The sequence below is a fragment of the Sorex araneus genome, chromosome 3 (genome assembly GCF_027595985.1).
Source record: "Sorex araneus isolate mSorAra2 chromosome 3, mSorAra2.pri, whole genome shotgun sequence".
In the NCBI taxonomy this organism is placed as follows: Eukaryota; Metazoa; Chordata; class Mammalia; order Eulipotyphla; family Soricidae; genus Sorex; species Sorex araneus.
The window spans coordinates 217,308,426-217,327,540 of NC_073304.1; the positions used below are offsets into that span (position 1 = coordinate 217,308,426).

At 44.5% G+C, this 19,115-nt stretch overlaps 1 protein-coding gene across 1 annotated transcript; it reads left to right on the top strand.

Moving 5' to 3' along the window:
• The first annotated feature begins 613 nt into the window (after positions 1-613).
• On the top strand, positions 614-10,538 carry ZPBP2 (zona pellucida binding protein 2). Its single transcript, XM_004608933.3, has 8 exons — positions 614-662; positions 799-864; positions 3,567-3,692; positions 4,692-4,853; positions 6,466-6,684; positions 7,264-7,346; positions 9,433-9,613; positions 10,444-10,538. The coding sequence occupies exons 1-8, from the start codon at positions 614-616 to the stop codon at positions 10,536-10,538; spliced, it is 981 nt and encodes a 326-aa protein (XP_004608990.3).
• Positions 10,539-19,115: the final 8,577 nt, after the last annotated feature.

A 19,115-nucleotide genomic window follows, 5' to 3' on the forward strand; every position in this document is an offset into this window, starting at 1 on the left:
TAGAAGACAGAAATAATGAGACGTGCCTCTCGAATGTGGAGGTCTGGCGCGTCCTTGTTTTCTACCCAGGGATAGAATGCAATGGGTGAAAGTTGGCACCACGCACTTCATCGTTCCTGAGAAGAAAGTCCTAGAACATTCCTACGTGGGGCTCTCCGTAACACCTGAGGGGGAGACGTTCACAAACTCCTCTCTCCCTCAGGTCTTAATGTAATCAACTTCCTCTCTGCCCAGCCCTGCGATTTGTCCCATCAAACATCTCCCTAGGTTCTAGGCTACAAAAGTGCCTTTTCCCATCTCTTCTTCCTTCAGGAAAAGCGGCGCGGGAAAATGGCGCCCGCCCGGGAGGTGCGAGGTTCTCCCGCAGGATATACCGCGCACCACGTGGGCTCAGCAGGGGCGGGGCTAGAACCTCCAGCCCCGCCCCCCACGTGCGCGATTGGTCCCAGAGCACGCCTGCGCTCTCGGGGCGCGGCCACTCGCGACCGGTAGGGCTGCCGACCCTCCCCCACCCTCCCGGTGGTTTGTGCCACTTGGTGGGGAGATGGGGAGGCGTTGGGCTGGGGCTGAGGTTGGAAGGCTCCCACCCTGCGACGCTAGCCCATGAGCCGTGATGCGAGCGTGGGTGCTCCTTGCCGCGGTGCTCTGGTACCTCACAGGAGGTGGGGCCCCTCCCGCCCGGCCTTCCAGGTTTCTCCCAGCGTGACCCGGCCCCGCCGTCGCTTCGCCCGGCCCTGCCCCACTCTGAGCCCCAACTCCTCTTCACCCTAAAATAGCAGTGGTTTCTTTCCTCCGCAGTTTCGTGGCCGCGTTTTTCCGAGCGCACTAAGAAAGGCTTCATTTATGGCAAGGTCACAGAGCCAGGTAATAAGCACCTTTCGGCGCCCCGCACGTCGCAAAGGTCCGGTGCGGTGCAGGGAGAGGGAGCGATGGTGATCCACCACCCTCCAAGCGCCCTAGCACTTCCCCAAGGTTGCACGACTTGTGTCCTTGCAGCAGCAAGACTTCGCCTTATTTCTAGCTGTAGAGCAAGGATCCTACCCACATTATTTTATCCCTAGCTAGATGCTTCTAATGCTTTGCAAGCTATGTGATCTGGTTTTGGTTAAGTTTGGATTGGGGGGGTTGGAGACCACACCCAGCAGGTGCTCAGGCATGGACTGTTCCTGGCTTAGTGCTCAGGGTCGTCGTTGGCGGCACTCCAGGGGACCATGCCTTTTGGGGGGGCCGAGGGAGGCAGGAATCAAACCCCAGTCTCCTACGTGTAGAGCTTGAACCGTCCCCCTGGCCAGTGAGAGACCCTCACAGGAATGGTTTGAAGGACTTGCCCCTCTGTTTGGAACAGCGTCGTCCTTTAGTAACTGGTATAATAACTTTAAGGCTCAACCTAAATGTCTAATCTCAGTCTCAGAACTTTCCCACGGTGCCCAAGAAAAGTAGTAATAGCTAAATTTTGATAATTTGGAGTCCGAGAGATAATAGTACAGCGGGTAAGGCACTTGTTTTTTGCACGTGGCTGACTGGGGTTCGATCCTGGGTAATGAATATGGTCCTCCAAGCTGGGCAGCCCAACCCTGGCAGGAGTAATCCCTGAGCATGCGAACTGCTGGGTTTGGCCCCCAAACCTAGCAAGCAATAAATTTACATAACTTTGGGCCAGCGTGTTGCATTTATTAGGTTTGGAATCTCCATGTCTGGAACCCCCTTCCCACCTCCCTTGGACCATTGTTGGGTGTTTTGTTTGTTTGTTTTGTCTTTTGGGGTCACACCCCACGATGCTCAGGGATCACTCATGCATTCTGGTGCTCAGCGATTGGGGGACCATATGGGATGACAGGGATTGTACCTGGACAGTCACGTGCAAGACAATCGTCTTACCCGATGTACTATTGCCCAGGCTCCCTGTTCAGATGTGCTCAGAGCCTGGCATATAGTAGACTTGTACCCAACAACACATGAGTGAATAGAGTCTAGAGCAATTGGTCATTGTAGAGTCTAGAACAATTGGTCATGGCACACATAGGCTTCATTTGTGTCTTTAACAGAAGGTATACTTATACACCTTATGTTTTTTTAAAGATAGGTATGTTTATATATAAATTAATTTTTATGTATTTACATATAAATTAAGGTATATCTATATATCTAAGTTTTCCTGAGATGTGACAATGGTTATTCTTAAAATAGTTTTGCAAATAAGCTCAAGTCCTTTTCTGATCTTGAAATGGATTTCATTAAGGAACCTTCATTCTCTGGTGTTGAGAACGTTGTCTGGTTCAGCCATTATGGGATAAAAGATGGAAATCTATCAAAAAAATAGGACTAGAACTACCATATGATCCAGAAATACCACTTCTTGGTGTCTATCCACAAGACAAAAGCATTCATTTGAAAGGACCTATACATATGTTTATTGACGTACTTAATGCAATAGTCAAGATATGAAAACAACCCAAATGCCCAACTACTATGAAAGGATCAAGAAGCTATGGAATTGGACCAGAGAAATGCCTTGCACAAAACCGACCTGAATTTAATCCCCAACATCTCATGGTCCCCTGAGCATCGCCAGGAGTGAACCCTGAGTGCAGAGCCAAGAGTAAGCCATGGGCACTGCCAGGTGTGGCCCAAAAACAAACCAAAAAAAAAGAAAAAGAAGTTGCGGAATATATACACAATGGAACACTATACAGCTCTAAGAACAAAATTATGCAATTTTCAGCAATATGGATGGAAGTAGAGGATATCATGCTGAATGAAGTCAGAAGGAAAGGGGCAGATACTGAATGATCTCTCATATGTGAGGTTTGAAGATACACAGCAAGGTAGCAACAAGGGCCAAAGGTGACAATGGGAGAACCGATCCACTATCAGTTTCGAAAGGGAGGTGTCTTGAGTCTATGGGAGAGGGAGATGGTACACTGATGATGGGTGTGATGTTGGAATGATGTGCATGAGAAACCATTATTAATAGTATTGTAAACCACAAGCTCTCAAATAAATGGATTCCACTAATCCTTCTAAAATATTATACTTCAGTGAGTTCTGACTGAACATTAAAACAAACTTCTCAGTGCATCACATACATTTTTATAAAACAGTTACTATAGTGTGGGGTGGGGTAGGTGTAGCTTGGATCAAAGCCCAGTTCTTACATGTATGAGGCCCTCATGAGTATGAGACTCCAGGTTTGGTTCCTTCCCCCAAAGAAAATTCAAAATCGTATCATAGAAATAAATGGGATTATGATGTCTGTCTTGCATGGACGCTGGTTTATCCCAGCTCTGCCTATTGTGCTCTGAGAAACACAGGAGTAAACCCTAGCTACAGAGCCAGAAAGTCATGAGCACTGCGTGCTGTGTCCCAAAAGCAAAACAAAAAAAGGTGGGGAGAAGCCTTTCTAAAAAAAGCAAAAATAACTTTAGCATTCTGAATGTTTTGATGATTTGCTGAACTTTACAATACCAAAGTCCAAATGAACTAATCAGAATTTCTGGGGCAAAATGGTAAGGAAAGTATTTCTTTAACTTTCCTAAGTAATGTAGTCATATTTCATTTTGTTTCAGTAAAGATATATGTAAAATTACACCACAATAGCCCAATCCTTGTCTGTATGGATATTCAACGTGCTAAAAAAGAAACAGTGGACCCCACCTACTTATGGATTGGGCCTAATGAAAAAGCATTATCAGGTAATTAACTTTTCAGAGTTGTGAACATTTTAGAAATATATTCTCACATAAATGAAAAAATTGAATCTGGATTTTAACTGAAGATTCATTTGCACAAATGATGTTACTTAACAGCAGATTACATACACAAATCATGTTATATATTGATCTTTGTCTCATTTTCTCCTAATGCTAAAATGAAAGAGTAATTTTTTTTTTAATTTTATTTATTTTTAATTAGAGAATCACCGTGAGGGTACAGTTACAGATTTATACACTTTTGTGTTTATACTTCCCTCATACAAAGTTCGGGAACCCATCCCTTCACCAGTGCCCATTCTCCACCACCCGTAAACCCAGCGTCCCTCCCACCCTCCCCAATCCCATCTCCCCCCCACCCCACCCTGCCACTGTGGCAAGGCATTCCCTTCTGTTCTCTCTCTCTAATTAGCTGTTGTGGTTTGCAATAAAGGTGTTCAGTGGCCGCTGTGCTCAGTCTCTAGCCCTCATTCAGCCCACAACTCCCTTCCCCCACATGGCCTTCGACTACAATGTAGTTGGTGATCGCTTCTCTGAGTTGACCTTTCCCCGGAACGTGAGGCCAGCCTGAAAGAGTAATTTTTATACTCAACTTCCCATAGTGGACCAAGTTTTTATATAATCTAAAATTGCCTTTGTGGCACCTGTTGTAGATGAAACACATAATACATAATTTTTGTGATGTTGAGTATTTAGAATATAAGCATTAATTCTGTCTTATATGAGGGAATTGAATAATAATACAGGGCACTATAATCTCATTGGCAAAAACCAATCAAAATTATATGCCAAGAAAACAATTAGAACCAAAACATGCAACAAATGTACTTATTGCTTATGGTTTACCATAGAGCAATATGACAAAAATAAGATTTCTTGGAAATTTAATCCATTAATTATATTTTTCTGTAGCCCTTTTTATTGAATAATGTTTGAATTATCGTATGTCAGTTAACCAAGTGATTTACTATTTCTTTTTAGGAAATAGTCTAATAAACATAACTAAAACGGGAAAGCTTATGGTGAAAGATTTCCGGGAGTCTCTGTCTGGACTTTACTCTTGTACTCTTTCTTATAAGACAGTCAAAGCAGAAACCCAGGAAGAAAAGATGTTAAAGCAAAGATATGACTTTATGATCTTTGGTAAGAGCATAGGCATATTTTAACATACATTTTAGCTTGCAACAGAATTAGTGGTATGGTTTCTTCATCTAGTGAAAGAGTCTGTTATAAATGATCATTATGAAATGGAGTATTTGGGGTCTATTTGACCAAGCGAATTCAAACTGGCATCAAGATAGTGTGTCCTGAATAACGTCCCACTTCCCATTATGTAGGCATGCAAGCTCAGTCCACTTTATCCCACTTTGCTCAGTATTGTAAAATTGATTTAATTTTTTTAATTAAGTTACATTTAATTCTCCAAATGCAAATCAGTGACCCTTTTCACTGGACTGTGTTTACAGTGATGGCACTTTCTGCAGATTAAGGCACTGCCTTCATTAAAATTTTTTTTGTTTTTTTTCCTTGATAAGTGTATTGAGGGGGGAAATACCAACGTATTTCTTTAGTCAGCCCCTGGAGACCACTTCTTCTCTTGAACTGAGTAAATAATAGATCAGCTAACGGTAAACTTTGAAGGAATGTGGGAATGGTCAGTGCCCAGTAATGGTCAGGGACTTGGGAAACCACCCTCAGTGAGAATCAGCCAAAAAGGGCCTGGCTCTGTGGTTACCGCTCATCCCCCGACCCCTCCAGGGCCTCCCTGACAGTGCTCGGGGCCACTAGCGCTACACTTGGTGGTATGCAGAGGGCCCGTGTGGTGCCAGAGAGTGAACTCACCATGCCTTCTACCCATTTGAGTTATGGCTCCTGCCCGAATGTTGGGGAGACACACCAGATGGTTCTAAGATGCTACTCCCAGCTCTGTGCTCTGGGATTGCTCTTGGTGGAGCTAGGGGCTGGGGGCCGGGTCATATGGTACCAGGTATCAGACACATGTGAGGCAAATGCCTCAGCCCCTGTACTATCCCTCTGGCCCTGTATGTTTTTCTTGGCTGCCACCAGGGTGGGTCACACCCAGGCTGCCTGAAGCGGGTGTTGGGAGAATGGGGGTGGGAGTGGAGGGGGCGCAGTGATGCTGGGACTCAGACCCACGAGCCTTGTGTTTTTCCACCTCAACTATCTCCCTGACCCAGAATGGTATCTTTTTTGTGTGTGTGTGAGAACAAACTGATAAGAAATATTTTATTGGAATAAACTTCTATGCTGATTTGTAAGAAAGATGGGATTGCAGGGGAGGGGTGCGGGCACCACGCCCAGCAGCACTCAGGACTTACTCCTGGTTCTGTGCTCGGAGATCACTCCTGGCATGGCTCGTAGGATTGTATGTGGTGCCAGGCATCAAACTCAGGTTAGCCACTGGCAAGGCAAGCACTCTAGCCGCTGTACTGGCCCCAGGAGTGATGAGATTTTTTAAAAACATTTTTTCCAATTGCAGGGGGCATTGTCTTGTTTTTCTGAAGCAAGTGCTCAGGGGCTATTCCTTGCTTGGTGCTCGCAGTTGCTCTGACAGTGCTTGGGGTGCCAAACTGTGTGTGGTCAGTACCAGGGCAGAAACACAGGCCTCCTACATGCATAGTTTGTGCTCAGCCTGTCAGGCTAGATTGAAGGGATTTAATATTGCATGCTAGTTGAAAATGTATTGGTCGAGATTAATGTTAGGCCCAATTGTTTTTATTCTCACTTTTCAAAGCCTATCGGGAACCTGATTATTCTTATCAGATGGCTGTACGTTTTACCACAAAGTCCTGTGTAGGAAGATACAATAACCTGCTCTTTAGAGTACTGAAGAGAATCTTGGATAATTTGATCTCTGATTTGTCATGCCATGTCATAGAACCGTCATATAAATGCCATAATGTTAAAATTCCAAAACATGGACTTGTACATGAGCTGTTTATAGCTTTTCAAGGTAAAAAAAGAACCTTAGCAATTTCTTTCATATTCTGAGGTAAACCTTGGACCATTATAGATATAATATAGATATACAATTAGTTGCTATATTAGTATAAGATTCTTACAAATAGGCCTTAACTCTTTGTTAAATACGGAAGTAGATTGTAAGTAAAAGTAGCTGGGGCATAGTTGAAAAGTTCACACAATTATTTGCCTTTAAATATGATCTGTTGCTGCTTATCTTTCAGGAGTCAGTATCGTTTTATAAATATGACCTTTAACTGTGCTGCTAAAGCTTAACTTATAAGACCTTAGAGACTTTTAAATTGTGTTTTTTGAGAACTTAAAAGGGAAGAGTCAAACCAACTTTGGTTCTGTTCATTTAAAAGTCATGTAGTTGCTCCCATTAGCCCCCAGATGGAGTGAAATGATAACGTATAAATTATTCAGCGTATACATTGTGTCCCTTACTTTAGTACAAGATTTAAATAGCCAAAGCACATGTTCACACACTGAATTCAGCATTCGGAGTTTTATTAGAGTGTCTGAAACTTTTTGGCATTTTTTTGAAGATACCATTTTCCCCCCTCTCCAGTTAACCCTTTTGCGCCCGGGTGGAAAGGCACCTGCAATGATTCTCGTGACTGTGGAGATACCACAAACCGCAATATCCTCCGGGTGAGCATTTCATTTTTTTTCCTTTCTTTTTAAACGTGTTTTATCATTTTTTTAATTGGGGGTGTTATAGTTTCAGTGATAGTAGAGTCATTATTTTATCATTGCAGAGCACGACAAAAATCCATCCAGCTGTGACTCCACATCCCTCAGCCCCTGCCCCCAGCCCCTCAGTGCCAGGCCCTCACGTCTTTATTGCTCATGTCTCGAAATTTGGTTCCGCTGGGAACTATCTAATCCCTTAGTCTGTTTCTTTACGTTGTGCATATAAGCGAGATCACCTGGTGTTTATCTCTTACTTTCTGACTCACTTCACTTAGCATGACACTAGGGAACACTTCAAAGTAAAAATAAATTGTTTGAGGGACTAGAGTGATAGTGCAGCCGGTAGGGTTCTTGCCTCGCACACAGCCAACCCGGGTTCAATCCCTCTCAGCCCATATGGTCTCCTGAGCCCTCCAGGAGCAATTTCTGAGCACAGAGCCAGAAGTAATACCCGAGCATTGCTGGGTGTGCCCCCCCAAACAAAACAAAATTAAATAAATGATTTGAAGGGACTAGAAAGATTATTCAAAGGGATCAAATACACATCTTGTGTGCATGAGGTCCTGAGTTTGATCCTACGTGCCTCCAGTGTAGCCCAAGTGACCTTCATGCATTAGTCAGGCCCACACAGCTGGTGGGGGGCTATAAATGATATATTCATGGAAGGTATTTGAATCTTATGTTAACTATTTTGTAAATAGTTTATTATTTGAATATTACCTAAGCTGTTTTGGAAATGTTTCGTTCTATCAACTTAAAATTCTACTTCTTCAAAAAATTTATTACTCCTTGTTGCAAATAGTTTCCAATAATAAAGATGCTGAAGTCAAAGTTGATTTAAATCATCCTTTTCATAAAGATAAAATATATAAAGTATCACTGATATTTGGTTATAGTTTTCCAAATTGAAAGAGTTTGAAAGATTTAAAGATTCCTGGCTAGGGGCTGGAGCAGTAGCACAGCGGGTAGGGCGTTTGCCTTGCACGCGGCCGACCCAGGTTCGATTCCCAGCATCCCATATGGTCCTCTAGCACCGCCAGGGGTGATTCCTGAGTGAAAAGCCAGAAGTAACCCCTGTGCATTGCCAGGTGTGACCCATAAAGAAAAAAAAAAAGAGTCCTGGCAACTTGGAGGTGTTTTGGAATCTTAGTATCTGGAACTAAGCTGGCTCCCCTACTTGACATTCTGTACTTGTCTATGTCAACATTATATATTTGTGTGTGTGTGGAAGAGAGAGTCTTGGTCTTTTTCCTCCCAATGGTAATTAAGCTGCAGTTTGAAGAATAACTTTAGAATCATGTGATTCTAAGTTAAAAGACCTGTCTTTGGAAACTGTAGCTCTGTTGGTCATAATGCTGGCTCTTCTTTTCAACCATCTTCAGAAGCTAAACACCTCCCTTTACTATTATGTTCTAGTTCCCAGGCCTATATGTATCCTCATACTGGGGCTGGATCCATTTTATTTATTACTAAATTCTGTGCTTGAAAACGAAAATTTCTATGCTGTTTTTTTTTATGATTGATGAGAGAAAAGTCTTGATTTCGGTTTTGCTTAGCTCTCTGAATTTTAAAATAACAAACTCCCAGGGGCTGGAGCAATAGGACAGAAGATAGGGCACATGCCTTGCACTCACCTGACATAGGTTCAATCCCTGGCACCCTCATATGGTCCCCCAAGCCACACTAAGAGTGATCCCTGAGCACAGAGCCAGAAGTAAGCCCTGAGCACTGCTAGGTGTGGCCCTGGCCCCCCACCCACTCACCATCACTCAAAACAAGGTAATGAACTCCCAGCTATATGTCTATATGGAATAGACCTGCTGCAAGTAATTCAAAACAGGCCTGTTTTCCGTCCATTTTTATTTCTCTTAGCTGTTGTCCTTGTGAGTTGGCAGTAATTGATGAAGTTTGAGAATTAACACATCACATTTTAGGAATTCACCTACATGTAAAGTTTGGTGCTCTCTCTTTGCTCTGATGCACGAGAAGAAATTTGGTTCTTAGTTTAGTAACTACACTTCTCTCTGGTATTTTGAAATCTTAGGCAAGAGATCGGATACAAGAATTTTTCCGGAACCAAGCAGATATTTACGACCATAACTTCAATAAAACTCTACCGGCTATGCATTTCGTGGCCCACAGTTTTCAAGTAGTCCGCTTGGATAGCTGTCGGCCAGGCTTTGGGAAAAATGAAGGTCTGCATAGTAACTGCGCTAGCTGTTGTGGTAATTATAAAATTAAATATCTGAATATTTCTGTTATATAGTGAGAAGAATAGAATAATTCACTTAGTATAATTAATTAGAGCTTTACCCATTATTTTCTTACCAAAAGGACTGTAGATAAGAGTGGGAGAGATAGTCCAGGAGATAAAGCTCTTGCCTTGCATGCAGCTGATTCTGGTTTAAATTCCTGGCACCACATACCCGGAGTACCCGGAGTGATCCCTCAACATGGAGATAGAACTGTGCCTTCAGCACTGATGGGTGTGGCCTCAAACACAAAAAATTGTACGTGGCTAAAGGAAAGTGAAAAGTTAAAAGCTGAATTTTTTCATGTCTATTCATTCTCCTGAATATATTCTTTTATGGTACTGGGGATCAAACCCAAGTCTTCACACATGTATATTTATATAATTGATTTAAACACTTAAAGCAAAAAATAATCTCAGGCATGGAGATTTCTCAGTGGACTCAACTGATCCTGACACTGGGTGGTTCCCCGAGCAATGCCAGAAGCAACCTCCAAGCACAGTCAGGAATAGTTCCCAGAGCACCTCAGTTTTTTTGTGGGTTTGTTTTTGTTTTTGCTTTTGGGTCACACCTGGCGATGCACAGGGGTTACTCCTGGCTCTGCACTCAGGAATTACTCCTGGCGGTGCTCAGGGGACCATATGGGATGCTGGGAATCGAACCTGGGTCAGCCACGTGCAAGGCAAATGCCCTACCTGCTGTGCTATCACGCCAACACCCCCAGAACACCTCTGGATATGGCTCTAAATCACCAACAAACCAAAACCCTGAAAATAACCTACTCTGTGTGTTTTCCTCTGCAGTGGTTTGTAGTCCTGGGACTTTTAGTCCTGATGTTGACGTGACTTGCCAGACCTGTGTTTCCATCCATGTCTATGGAGCTAAGTCTTGTGGATAGACTTCAAACAGAAACCACCCCAGAGGTGAATGATTGTTGCTTGCTTGTGGAAGTGGGGGACATAACATGATTTGTTCACACATCACAGCTTCATAGAGAGTTTCATTGAGGAAGATCAGTAGATCAAATCATTGGAAAATAGACAGCCTCAAAAAGATAGTTTGACATGACGTTTCCAAGAAGACATTTAATACAACACCTCCAGCGTATAAAGGGAAGTATTAGTGAATGATTTTCAGTGAATATGTTTAGATATTTATGCACTGACTCTGTTGCTTTGTACCTGAAACTATATTAAGGTCAAAAGATTAGCAAGATATAATAAATAAAAACTTTGTACTTTTCATATATTAATTTGTTTGAAATCACTTTTGTATGATATAAAGGCATATGTATTAGCTTTATAATTGGAGTCCAGAAAAGTTATTTATTCTGGTCCCTTCAGCTTGTTTTTAAAATAATAGGCTAGATTTATAGAGTTGAACAGATATTTATTGTTTGGTATAGTCTCTCCCCTCCGCCCCAATTTCCCTTACAATCAGCATCTTCCATTAGCATGATACTTTTGTTCCTGTTAATATTGATACATTATTGCTATCCATAATTCATAGTAGTTCACATTATGGCTCATTCTTTGGGTTCTTGAGTTCTTTGGGTTTTGACCAACACAGAATGACAAGTGCATGGAACACTCAGAGTCCTCTGTGCTGTCCCTGTCCACCTCTCCCTCACCCCAGAACCCTTCAGAACTGATCCTTTTACTCTCTCTCTCTCTCTCTGATCTACTATCCTAAATTAGACGTGGAATTATACAGAATATAGACTTTTCAGTGTGTCTTCTTTTACTTAGCAATATGCACTTGAGGTTCTCCCACGTCTTCTTGTGATGGTAGTTCCATTTTTCATTGCTGGATAATGATGCCATTCTATGAGGACATTGGCTGCTTCTGTTTGGGGTGATTATTCATAAAGCTGCTATAAACATCTGTGTACAGGTGTTTGTGTGGACACGTTTCCAACTCAGCTGAGTAAAGTCCATGGAACCCTTTTGCTGATCTATATAATAAGTTTAGTTTTATAAGGAACTGCCAAACCATCTCCCAAATTGTTTACCATGTTATATCCCCATATCCCCACCAGCAATAAATAAATATATATATATATATATATTTTGGCTTTTTGGGTCACACCCAGCAATGCACAGGGGTTACTCCTGGCTCTGCACTCAGGAATTCCTCCTGGCGGTGCTCAGGGGACCATATGGGATTCTGGGAATTGAACCCGGGTCAGCCGCATGCAAGGCAAACACCCTACCCGCTGTGCTATCGCTCCAGCCCCAATAAATATATTCTTGTTGCTCTTCATCCTCACCAGCTTTTTTGTTTTGTTTTGTTTTGTTTGGGGATTTTTGGTGAGGAGGGGCCACACCCAGGAGTGCTCAGGACCTAGTTACTCCTATCTCTATGCTCGGGTCATTCCTAGCAGCCTCGGGAGACCATGTGGGTGCCAGTGACCGAACTCAGATTGACCGCCTGCAAGGCAAGTGCCCTGCCCACTGCACTGTCTAGCCCCCCTCCACAACTTTTAGTATCATCATCTGGGTAAGGAGATTTTGACCAAACTCATAGGTAAGTAGTAATTTTTCATTGCTTTTTAATTTTATTTTGGTTTTGTTTTGAGGCCACACATGGCGATGCACCTGGGTTACTCCTGGCTCTGCACTCAGGAACCACTCCTGGTAGTGCTCAGGGGACCATATGGGATGTCAGGGATTGAACACAGGCTGCTCGAATACAAGACAAGCACCCTACCCATTGTACTATAACTCTGGCCCTTTCGTTGCTTTTTTAACGTGAAACTTCCTAATGGTATCTGATATCGAGCACCTCGTCATGGATTTGTCTTCTCTACTTCTACTTTGCTGAGATGTCTGGACAAAATCTTTAGTCCATTTTTACTTGATTATTCATCTCTGGTTTTCTTTTTCCTCCTCCCTTCCTTTGCTTTGTGTCACTGGAATGACTGGAGTTGTGGCGCCCCCCGGGGTCTCCCGCCTGCTTATTATGCTCACACACTCAGCTGGGGGTTGCACACTTGTGCTTGCACACTTGTGCTTGTGCTTGCACACATGCTCCGTGTAAGGGTCACCAGTTTTCACTGTGGGGGCTCCCTGGGTTCTAGTCAGTGCTCTTGGGAGCTGCACTCTTGTGAGGGACTGGGCATGTTCTGGTGCTCAGACACACTTGACTCGGTTGCAGCCCTGAGGACAACCCTGGAGTCCCCAGACAGCAGAGCCAGAGGGACCACACCTGGCACGTGTGGGCCGCCCCAAGGACTGAATTCTCGGCCTCACACCCACAAGGCAGGTGTCCCTGCTGGCCCCAGGCCTCTGATTTCCTTCTTGAGCCTATTTTAATAACAGGCTTCTTATCAGAAATGTGTTTTGCAGCTGTTCTTCCTCCCATTCTATCTTGTCTCTGTTTTTAACTGCCTTTCACAGAATTGCAGTTTTCATTTTAATAAAGCCTGGCTTATTAATATTTTTCTTGGGTCCTGTTTCTAGTGTCATACATAAGAATTCAGGTATGGCCATTGAGAGTCTCTCTTATTGTCTACTAGAAGATATCCATTATGCTTTTGTTTTTAGTGAAGTAAATGAGTTTCTGTGTGTGTGTGTGTGTGTGTGTGTGTGTGTGTGTGTGTTAAGGAAATTTACTTAGACGAACGTGAAGAAAGGGAACAAGAAAGATGTACGTCCAAGAGAGAACCTGGGCTTCTCCAGAGGAAACAATGCTGAGAGTATACATCTCAGCTTGAGACGCGAGCCAGTCTCCAGAGTGGAGACTGAGCTACATTATGTTTTACATTTAGATCTAAGATGAATTAATTTTTGAAATGTCCTGTCCAGATTCACTGCTTTGAAAAGGAAGAGGCCACTGTTCCTGGGTACTCTGTTGAAAAGACGACCCTTTAGGGGGTGGCACAGTAGTACAATGGGCAGGGCGTTTGCTTTGCACATGGCTTACCCAGGTTTGAGCCCCAGAATCCTATATGGTCCCCTGAGCACCTCAGCACTGCCAGGAGTAATTCCTGAGTGCAGAGCCAGGAGTAAGCCCTGAGCACCACTGGGTGTAGCTCAAAAAGAAAAAAGAACTGTCCTTCATCCTTTGTCAATGATCAGCTGACTATGTTTGCACACTGTACATTTGATTTGGGTTATGTCTGGATTCCAGGTTCAGTTCATGCATTTTTTCAGTCAATACCACACTCTTGTCCATTACTGTCTAGGAAGTCTTGGCCTTGGTTACTGTCAGTCTTCTGACTCGTTCCCTCAGTAGTGTGTTGGTCATCCTGGAGCGTATGCCCCTCTCCGGACACCTTAGAATCAAGTTGTTGATAACTACAGACTAACTTGTTGGGAATTTGGCTGAAATTTCACTAAACCAATAGGTCAGGTTGAGTAGAATTAACATCTAAACCGTATTGAAGCTTCCTAACGAGGAACATGGAATTCTCTTTAATTTAGGGATTTGATTTATAGGATGCAGTTTTATGATTCTCTTCATATAGATCCTTCATATGTTTTTAGACTTATGTCTAAATACTTCATTTTTGGGTACATATATAAGCAGTACGATATTTTTTTTTTGCTTTTTTTTTTAGTCACACCCGACGATGCTCAGGGGTGTGGTTTTTGGGTCACACCGGGTGATGCACAGGGGTTACTCCTGGCTCATGCACTCAGGAATTACCCCAGGCGGTGCTCAGGGGACCATATGGGATGCTGGGAGTCGAACCCGGATCGGCCTCGTACAAGGCAAACGCCCTACCCGCTATACTATTGCTCCAGCCCCAGTACGGTATTTTTTAATTTCAAACTCAGTTACTCACTGTTTTATTTTAAAAGTCAGCTGACTTTTGTATATTCTTGTTCCCTAATTCCAGGAATATTTTTATTTACTCCTTATTCCGCATAAACAATCATGTTATCTATGAGCAAAGACATTTTACTTTCTTGCTATTTTGTCTATTTTTATTTCCTCGTTTTATACCATTAGCTAGAACTGTAATGTTTAGTAGGAATTATGAAAAAGGATACCCTTGCTTTGCTCCTGACTTTAGATTGAAAGTGTCCAATTTCTCACCATTAGTAAGATGTTAGCTATAGATTTTTGTTGTTTTTTGAGCCACACCCTGGTGCTGTGTTGCTTAGGGGACCCTGTAATGGCAGGAATTGAACCCAGGACCCCATACATGCAAAGCAAGTGCTTTACCATTGAGCCACATCCCTGACCCCTTTTAATTTTTACTTATTCATTTCTTTAGGTATGAGGACACCACCTGGTGGTGCTAGGGGACTTCTCTCAGCTGGTGCTTTCTCAGAGGTGCTCTGGAGACCATGTGCCAGGGACCAAACCTGGGCCTTTCACATGCAAAGAATGATTTGTGGGCTGTAGCAATAGTATAGCGGGTAGGGAGTTTGCTTGCACTCGGCTGATCCGGGTTCGATTCCCAGCATCCCATATGGTCCCCCAAGCACTGCCAGGAGCAATTCCTGAGTGCAGAGCCAGGAGTAACCCCTGTGCATCGCTGGATGTGACCCAAAAAGCAAAAATAAATAAATTAAAGCCAAAAAAGAGAGAATGATTTGCATGCTCTGGGTTCGCTGAGCTCTTGCTCCATTTTCCACGTCCCCTTTTAATTTTTTTAATTTTTTTTTCTTTTTGGGTCACACCTGGTGATTCACAGGGGTTACTCCTGGCTCTGCACTCAGGAATTACCCCTGGAGGTGCTCAGGGGACCATATGCGATGCTGAGGATCGAACCCATGTCGGTTGCGTGCAAGGCAAACGCCCTACTTGCTGTGCTATTGCTCCAGCCCCCCCAAGGCCCCTTTCTAACAAATATTTTTTGTCAAGTCTGTAAGTTCTCAGTTTCTAGCTGGCTGAGCATTTTAGTGTTAGTGTTGGATTTTGCCTGAGGCTTTTTCTAATTTCATATGGTTTTTTTTCTTAGCCTGTTGATATGATGGATTACAAATTAATCGATTCTCTGATGTTGAGTCATCTTGCATACTCAGAAAAAAATGACTTTGGTCGTGGTGTATAATAATTTTATACAGTGTTGAATTTGATTTGCTATATTTACTTTTTTTTTTTTTTTGCTTTTTGGGTCACACCCAGCGTTGCACAGGGGTTACTCCTGGCTCACGCACTCAGGAATTACTCCTGGCAGTGCTCAAGGGACCATACGGGATGCTGGGAATCGAACCCGGGTAGCCGCATGCAAGGCAAACACCCTACCCGCTATATTATCACTCCAGTCTTATATTTACATTTTTATTTGGGGACATAGTTCTATAGTTTTCCTGTCTTACATCATTACCTGATTTTTTTTATTAGTATAGTATAGTTATGGCCTCATATTTGAGTTAGGAGTTTTCCCTTTGCTTCTGTGATGGGGGAGTAGAAGGATCAGAGGAGCGATTGTAAACAAATTGAAGAGACAGTATAGCAGGTAAGGTGCTTGCACTCAGCCAGCTCACGTTCGACCATCACACGTGGTCCCTCCCCTGAGCTCTGCCAGGAATGATCCTTGAACACAAAGCCAGGAGAAAACTCGGAGCACTGCTGGGTGCAGTTAAAAAATATTAAAGGATTGTCCCGAGGTAAACAAATGCGCTACTCTTTTGATGTACAATAGCAAGGCATTTTGAAACAGCAGAATTTATAAAATACATGTGAAACAGAATGTGAATGTCTTTTAAATTTTTTGGCTTTGAGTTATTTGAGTGTTTTTTTTTAACTTTTTTAAAGATTTCCCCCAATTGGGGGCTGGAAAGATAGTACAGTTGATAAGGCATTTGCCTTGCGCATAGCCTATCAGGATTTGATCCCCAGCATCCCATAGGGTTCCCCAAGTACCACCAAGAGTAATTCCTGAGTGTAGAGCCAGGAGTAATCCATGAGCATCACTAGGCTTGGCCCCAAAATAAACAAAATATTTCCCCTCCTTCCCTTCCCGTTGTTTCTCCTGTCAAGAAGACAGAGGTCATATGTGCTTTGCTTTGGTGGTTCCACACTAACTCGGTGCTTCCCAGGGATCTCTCTCTCTCTCTCTCTCTCTCTCTCTCTCTCTCTCTCTCTCTCTCTCTCTCTCTCTCTCTCTCTCTCTCTCCTCTTCTCTCTTCTCCTCTCCTCTCCTCTCCTCTCCTCTCCACTCCTCTCTCTCCCTTTTACACATACAATTTAGTTGTGGTATTTGCTGGGGTATCACATTCATTTATTTGTGCCCACACACACTGGTGATCATAGTACCCACAGGTGGTCGCAGAGGTGTTGAGTGGGGGTAGGGGAGGACCAGGGGCCTCACTGTCCCTTCTTGGTGCTTGTGCGTCTTTAGTTGCAGTGCTTACAATCTTCCTGGCTCTGGGCACCAGAGATGGCACATTCTGCTGCAGTGCCAGGAGGTCCAGACATCACACTTGGCACATGTGGCAACACCAGGGATCAAATTCATTACCTCATGCTTGCAAAACCGGAGTCATTTAGCCACTGAGCTACGCCCAGGGCCAGAATGTGAACATTTGTAATGATAGAATTCTAAAGGAAAACTCTGCCCCGTTAATAATCTGGTGGTGGGGAGGGGCTGCCACAGAGTTAGTACGAAAGGTAAGGTGCCAGCCTTGCATGTGGCAACCCAGATTCGATCCTTGGCATCACATATGGTCCCTTGAACAAAGAACCAGGAGTGATTCCTGAGCACACAGCCCCCTGAGCACTTCCCACTGCAAACACACCCTGCCCAAACATACAGAAGTATTCACTGGAACCAAAAAACTTTGGTGACAAGGACCAGTGTCCTGTGCCCCGCGGCTCCTGGCTTGAACTTTTTTTTTCTGTATTGCATTTCCAAAGAAGTGTTTTAAATCAATCCCTCTGCTGCGTCTGTCTTTCTGTCATTATGGATTTATATCTCATCCATTATCTTACTGACATTCAGTGAGGTTCAAGAGGGAGAGGAAATTAATACAATCGATCTCTAATTTTGATCCACAAGCTCCCCAAGGCTGACTGGGGACATTATCATGTGGGAAATAGATATCATCAGGGGACAGTCAGCGGCCTGCATTAAAGATGCTGTTTTCGGGGCTAGGGTGATAGCACAGCAGGTAGGGCATTTGCCTTGCACATGGCCGACCCAGGTTCAATCCCCAGCATTGCATATCCCCGAGCACCACCAGGAGTAATTCCTGAGTGCAGAGCCAAGAGTAACCCCTAAGCATTGCTGGGTGTGACCCCAAAAAAAAGGGGAAAAAAGATGCTTTTCTCACAGAGCCAACAACTCTGAAAACAAGAGGTCCAAAGATCAAACTTAAAGATGTTCCTGTCAAGATGGTAGGCTGGGGACTGGGGGATGGGGGATGGGGAGGGGGATACGAGGGAACCCTGGTGGAGGAGAAAAGACATGGCGTGGTGGGATTTTGCTGGAACAGTATGTCTGAAACACAAGTCATGAATATCTGTAAATCATGGTTCTTTAATTAAAAAAATTTTAAGATGCTGTTCTGTTCTGCCGATTGCGAGGGCTTGAGGGGGCGGGAGATGGGAGGAAGCTGAGCGGGGAAGGGACCGGTCGAGGCTGGTGGGGTGGACGGATGACACGCTGATGTCGTTAGGCAGACACAGCATGCTTCCCACTTGGCTACAGCAGGACAGAGCAGCAAGGCAGGGGACGCCCAGGGTCTGTCTGTCCGAGTCCCAGCTCCCAGCCTCGGGCGGCTCTGCCCAGCTTGGCTCCAGGTGACGCTCCACCTGGGAAGAAAGCCCCGAAGCCGAAACTAGACACCGTGTGTGTCAGGCACTTGGTCACACTGCTCCATCCACACTCGGGGCAGCTCAGCCACCCTTCACGAGCCTGTCCCGCGGGGCCTGGGGGTACCACAGCTGGTGCCCGAGAGATCGTCCAGTGGGTATGGCACTTGCTGTGTATCCCACAGATTTGGTCCCTGGCACCTCATATGGTCCCCAGAACACTGCCTGAGCACTGCTTGGTGTGACCCAACCCCTCACCCCCCCCCCCAAAAAAAGGAATGTCCCAACCACCATCTGGGACACACAATAGGACCCCTCCCAGATTTCCCTGGGACAATGTTTCCCGGTGACAATGTTTGAGGGAATTGTCACCAACCGGTAGCAAGGCGAAAACTGACAGAATTGTGCTGTCTGAAACTCTGGCAGCCTCAGTCACTGTGACCTGGCCCGCAGCCCAGGCTCTCACCTTTTCCTTCCTCTGGGACAGGGTCCCTGCCTCGAGGACCTCAGCCACAAGCTGTTGCTCCTCAGACAGCTGTGGTTTGGGGGGGCGGCACAAAAGAGGGTGGGTTGGCCAGCAGGAGGGAGGAACAGGGCTGCACACTCCATCAGAGCAGGGCTGGAAGCTGAGGGCAGCCCCGGGTGGGAGCCTTACTGCTGTCCGCCCCACCCCTGCTGGTGGTCAGCAGGATATCTACGTGCCCAGGGAGATGACCACTGTCTGGGAGGTGAATGTCCTTCACAGAGTGTAAAGGGCACCGGT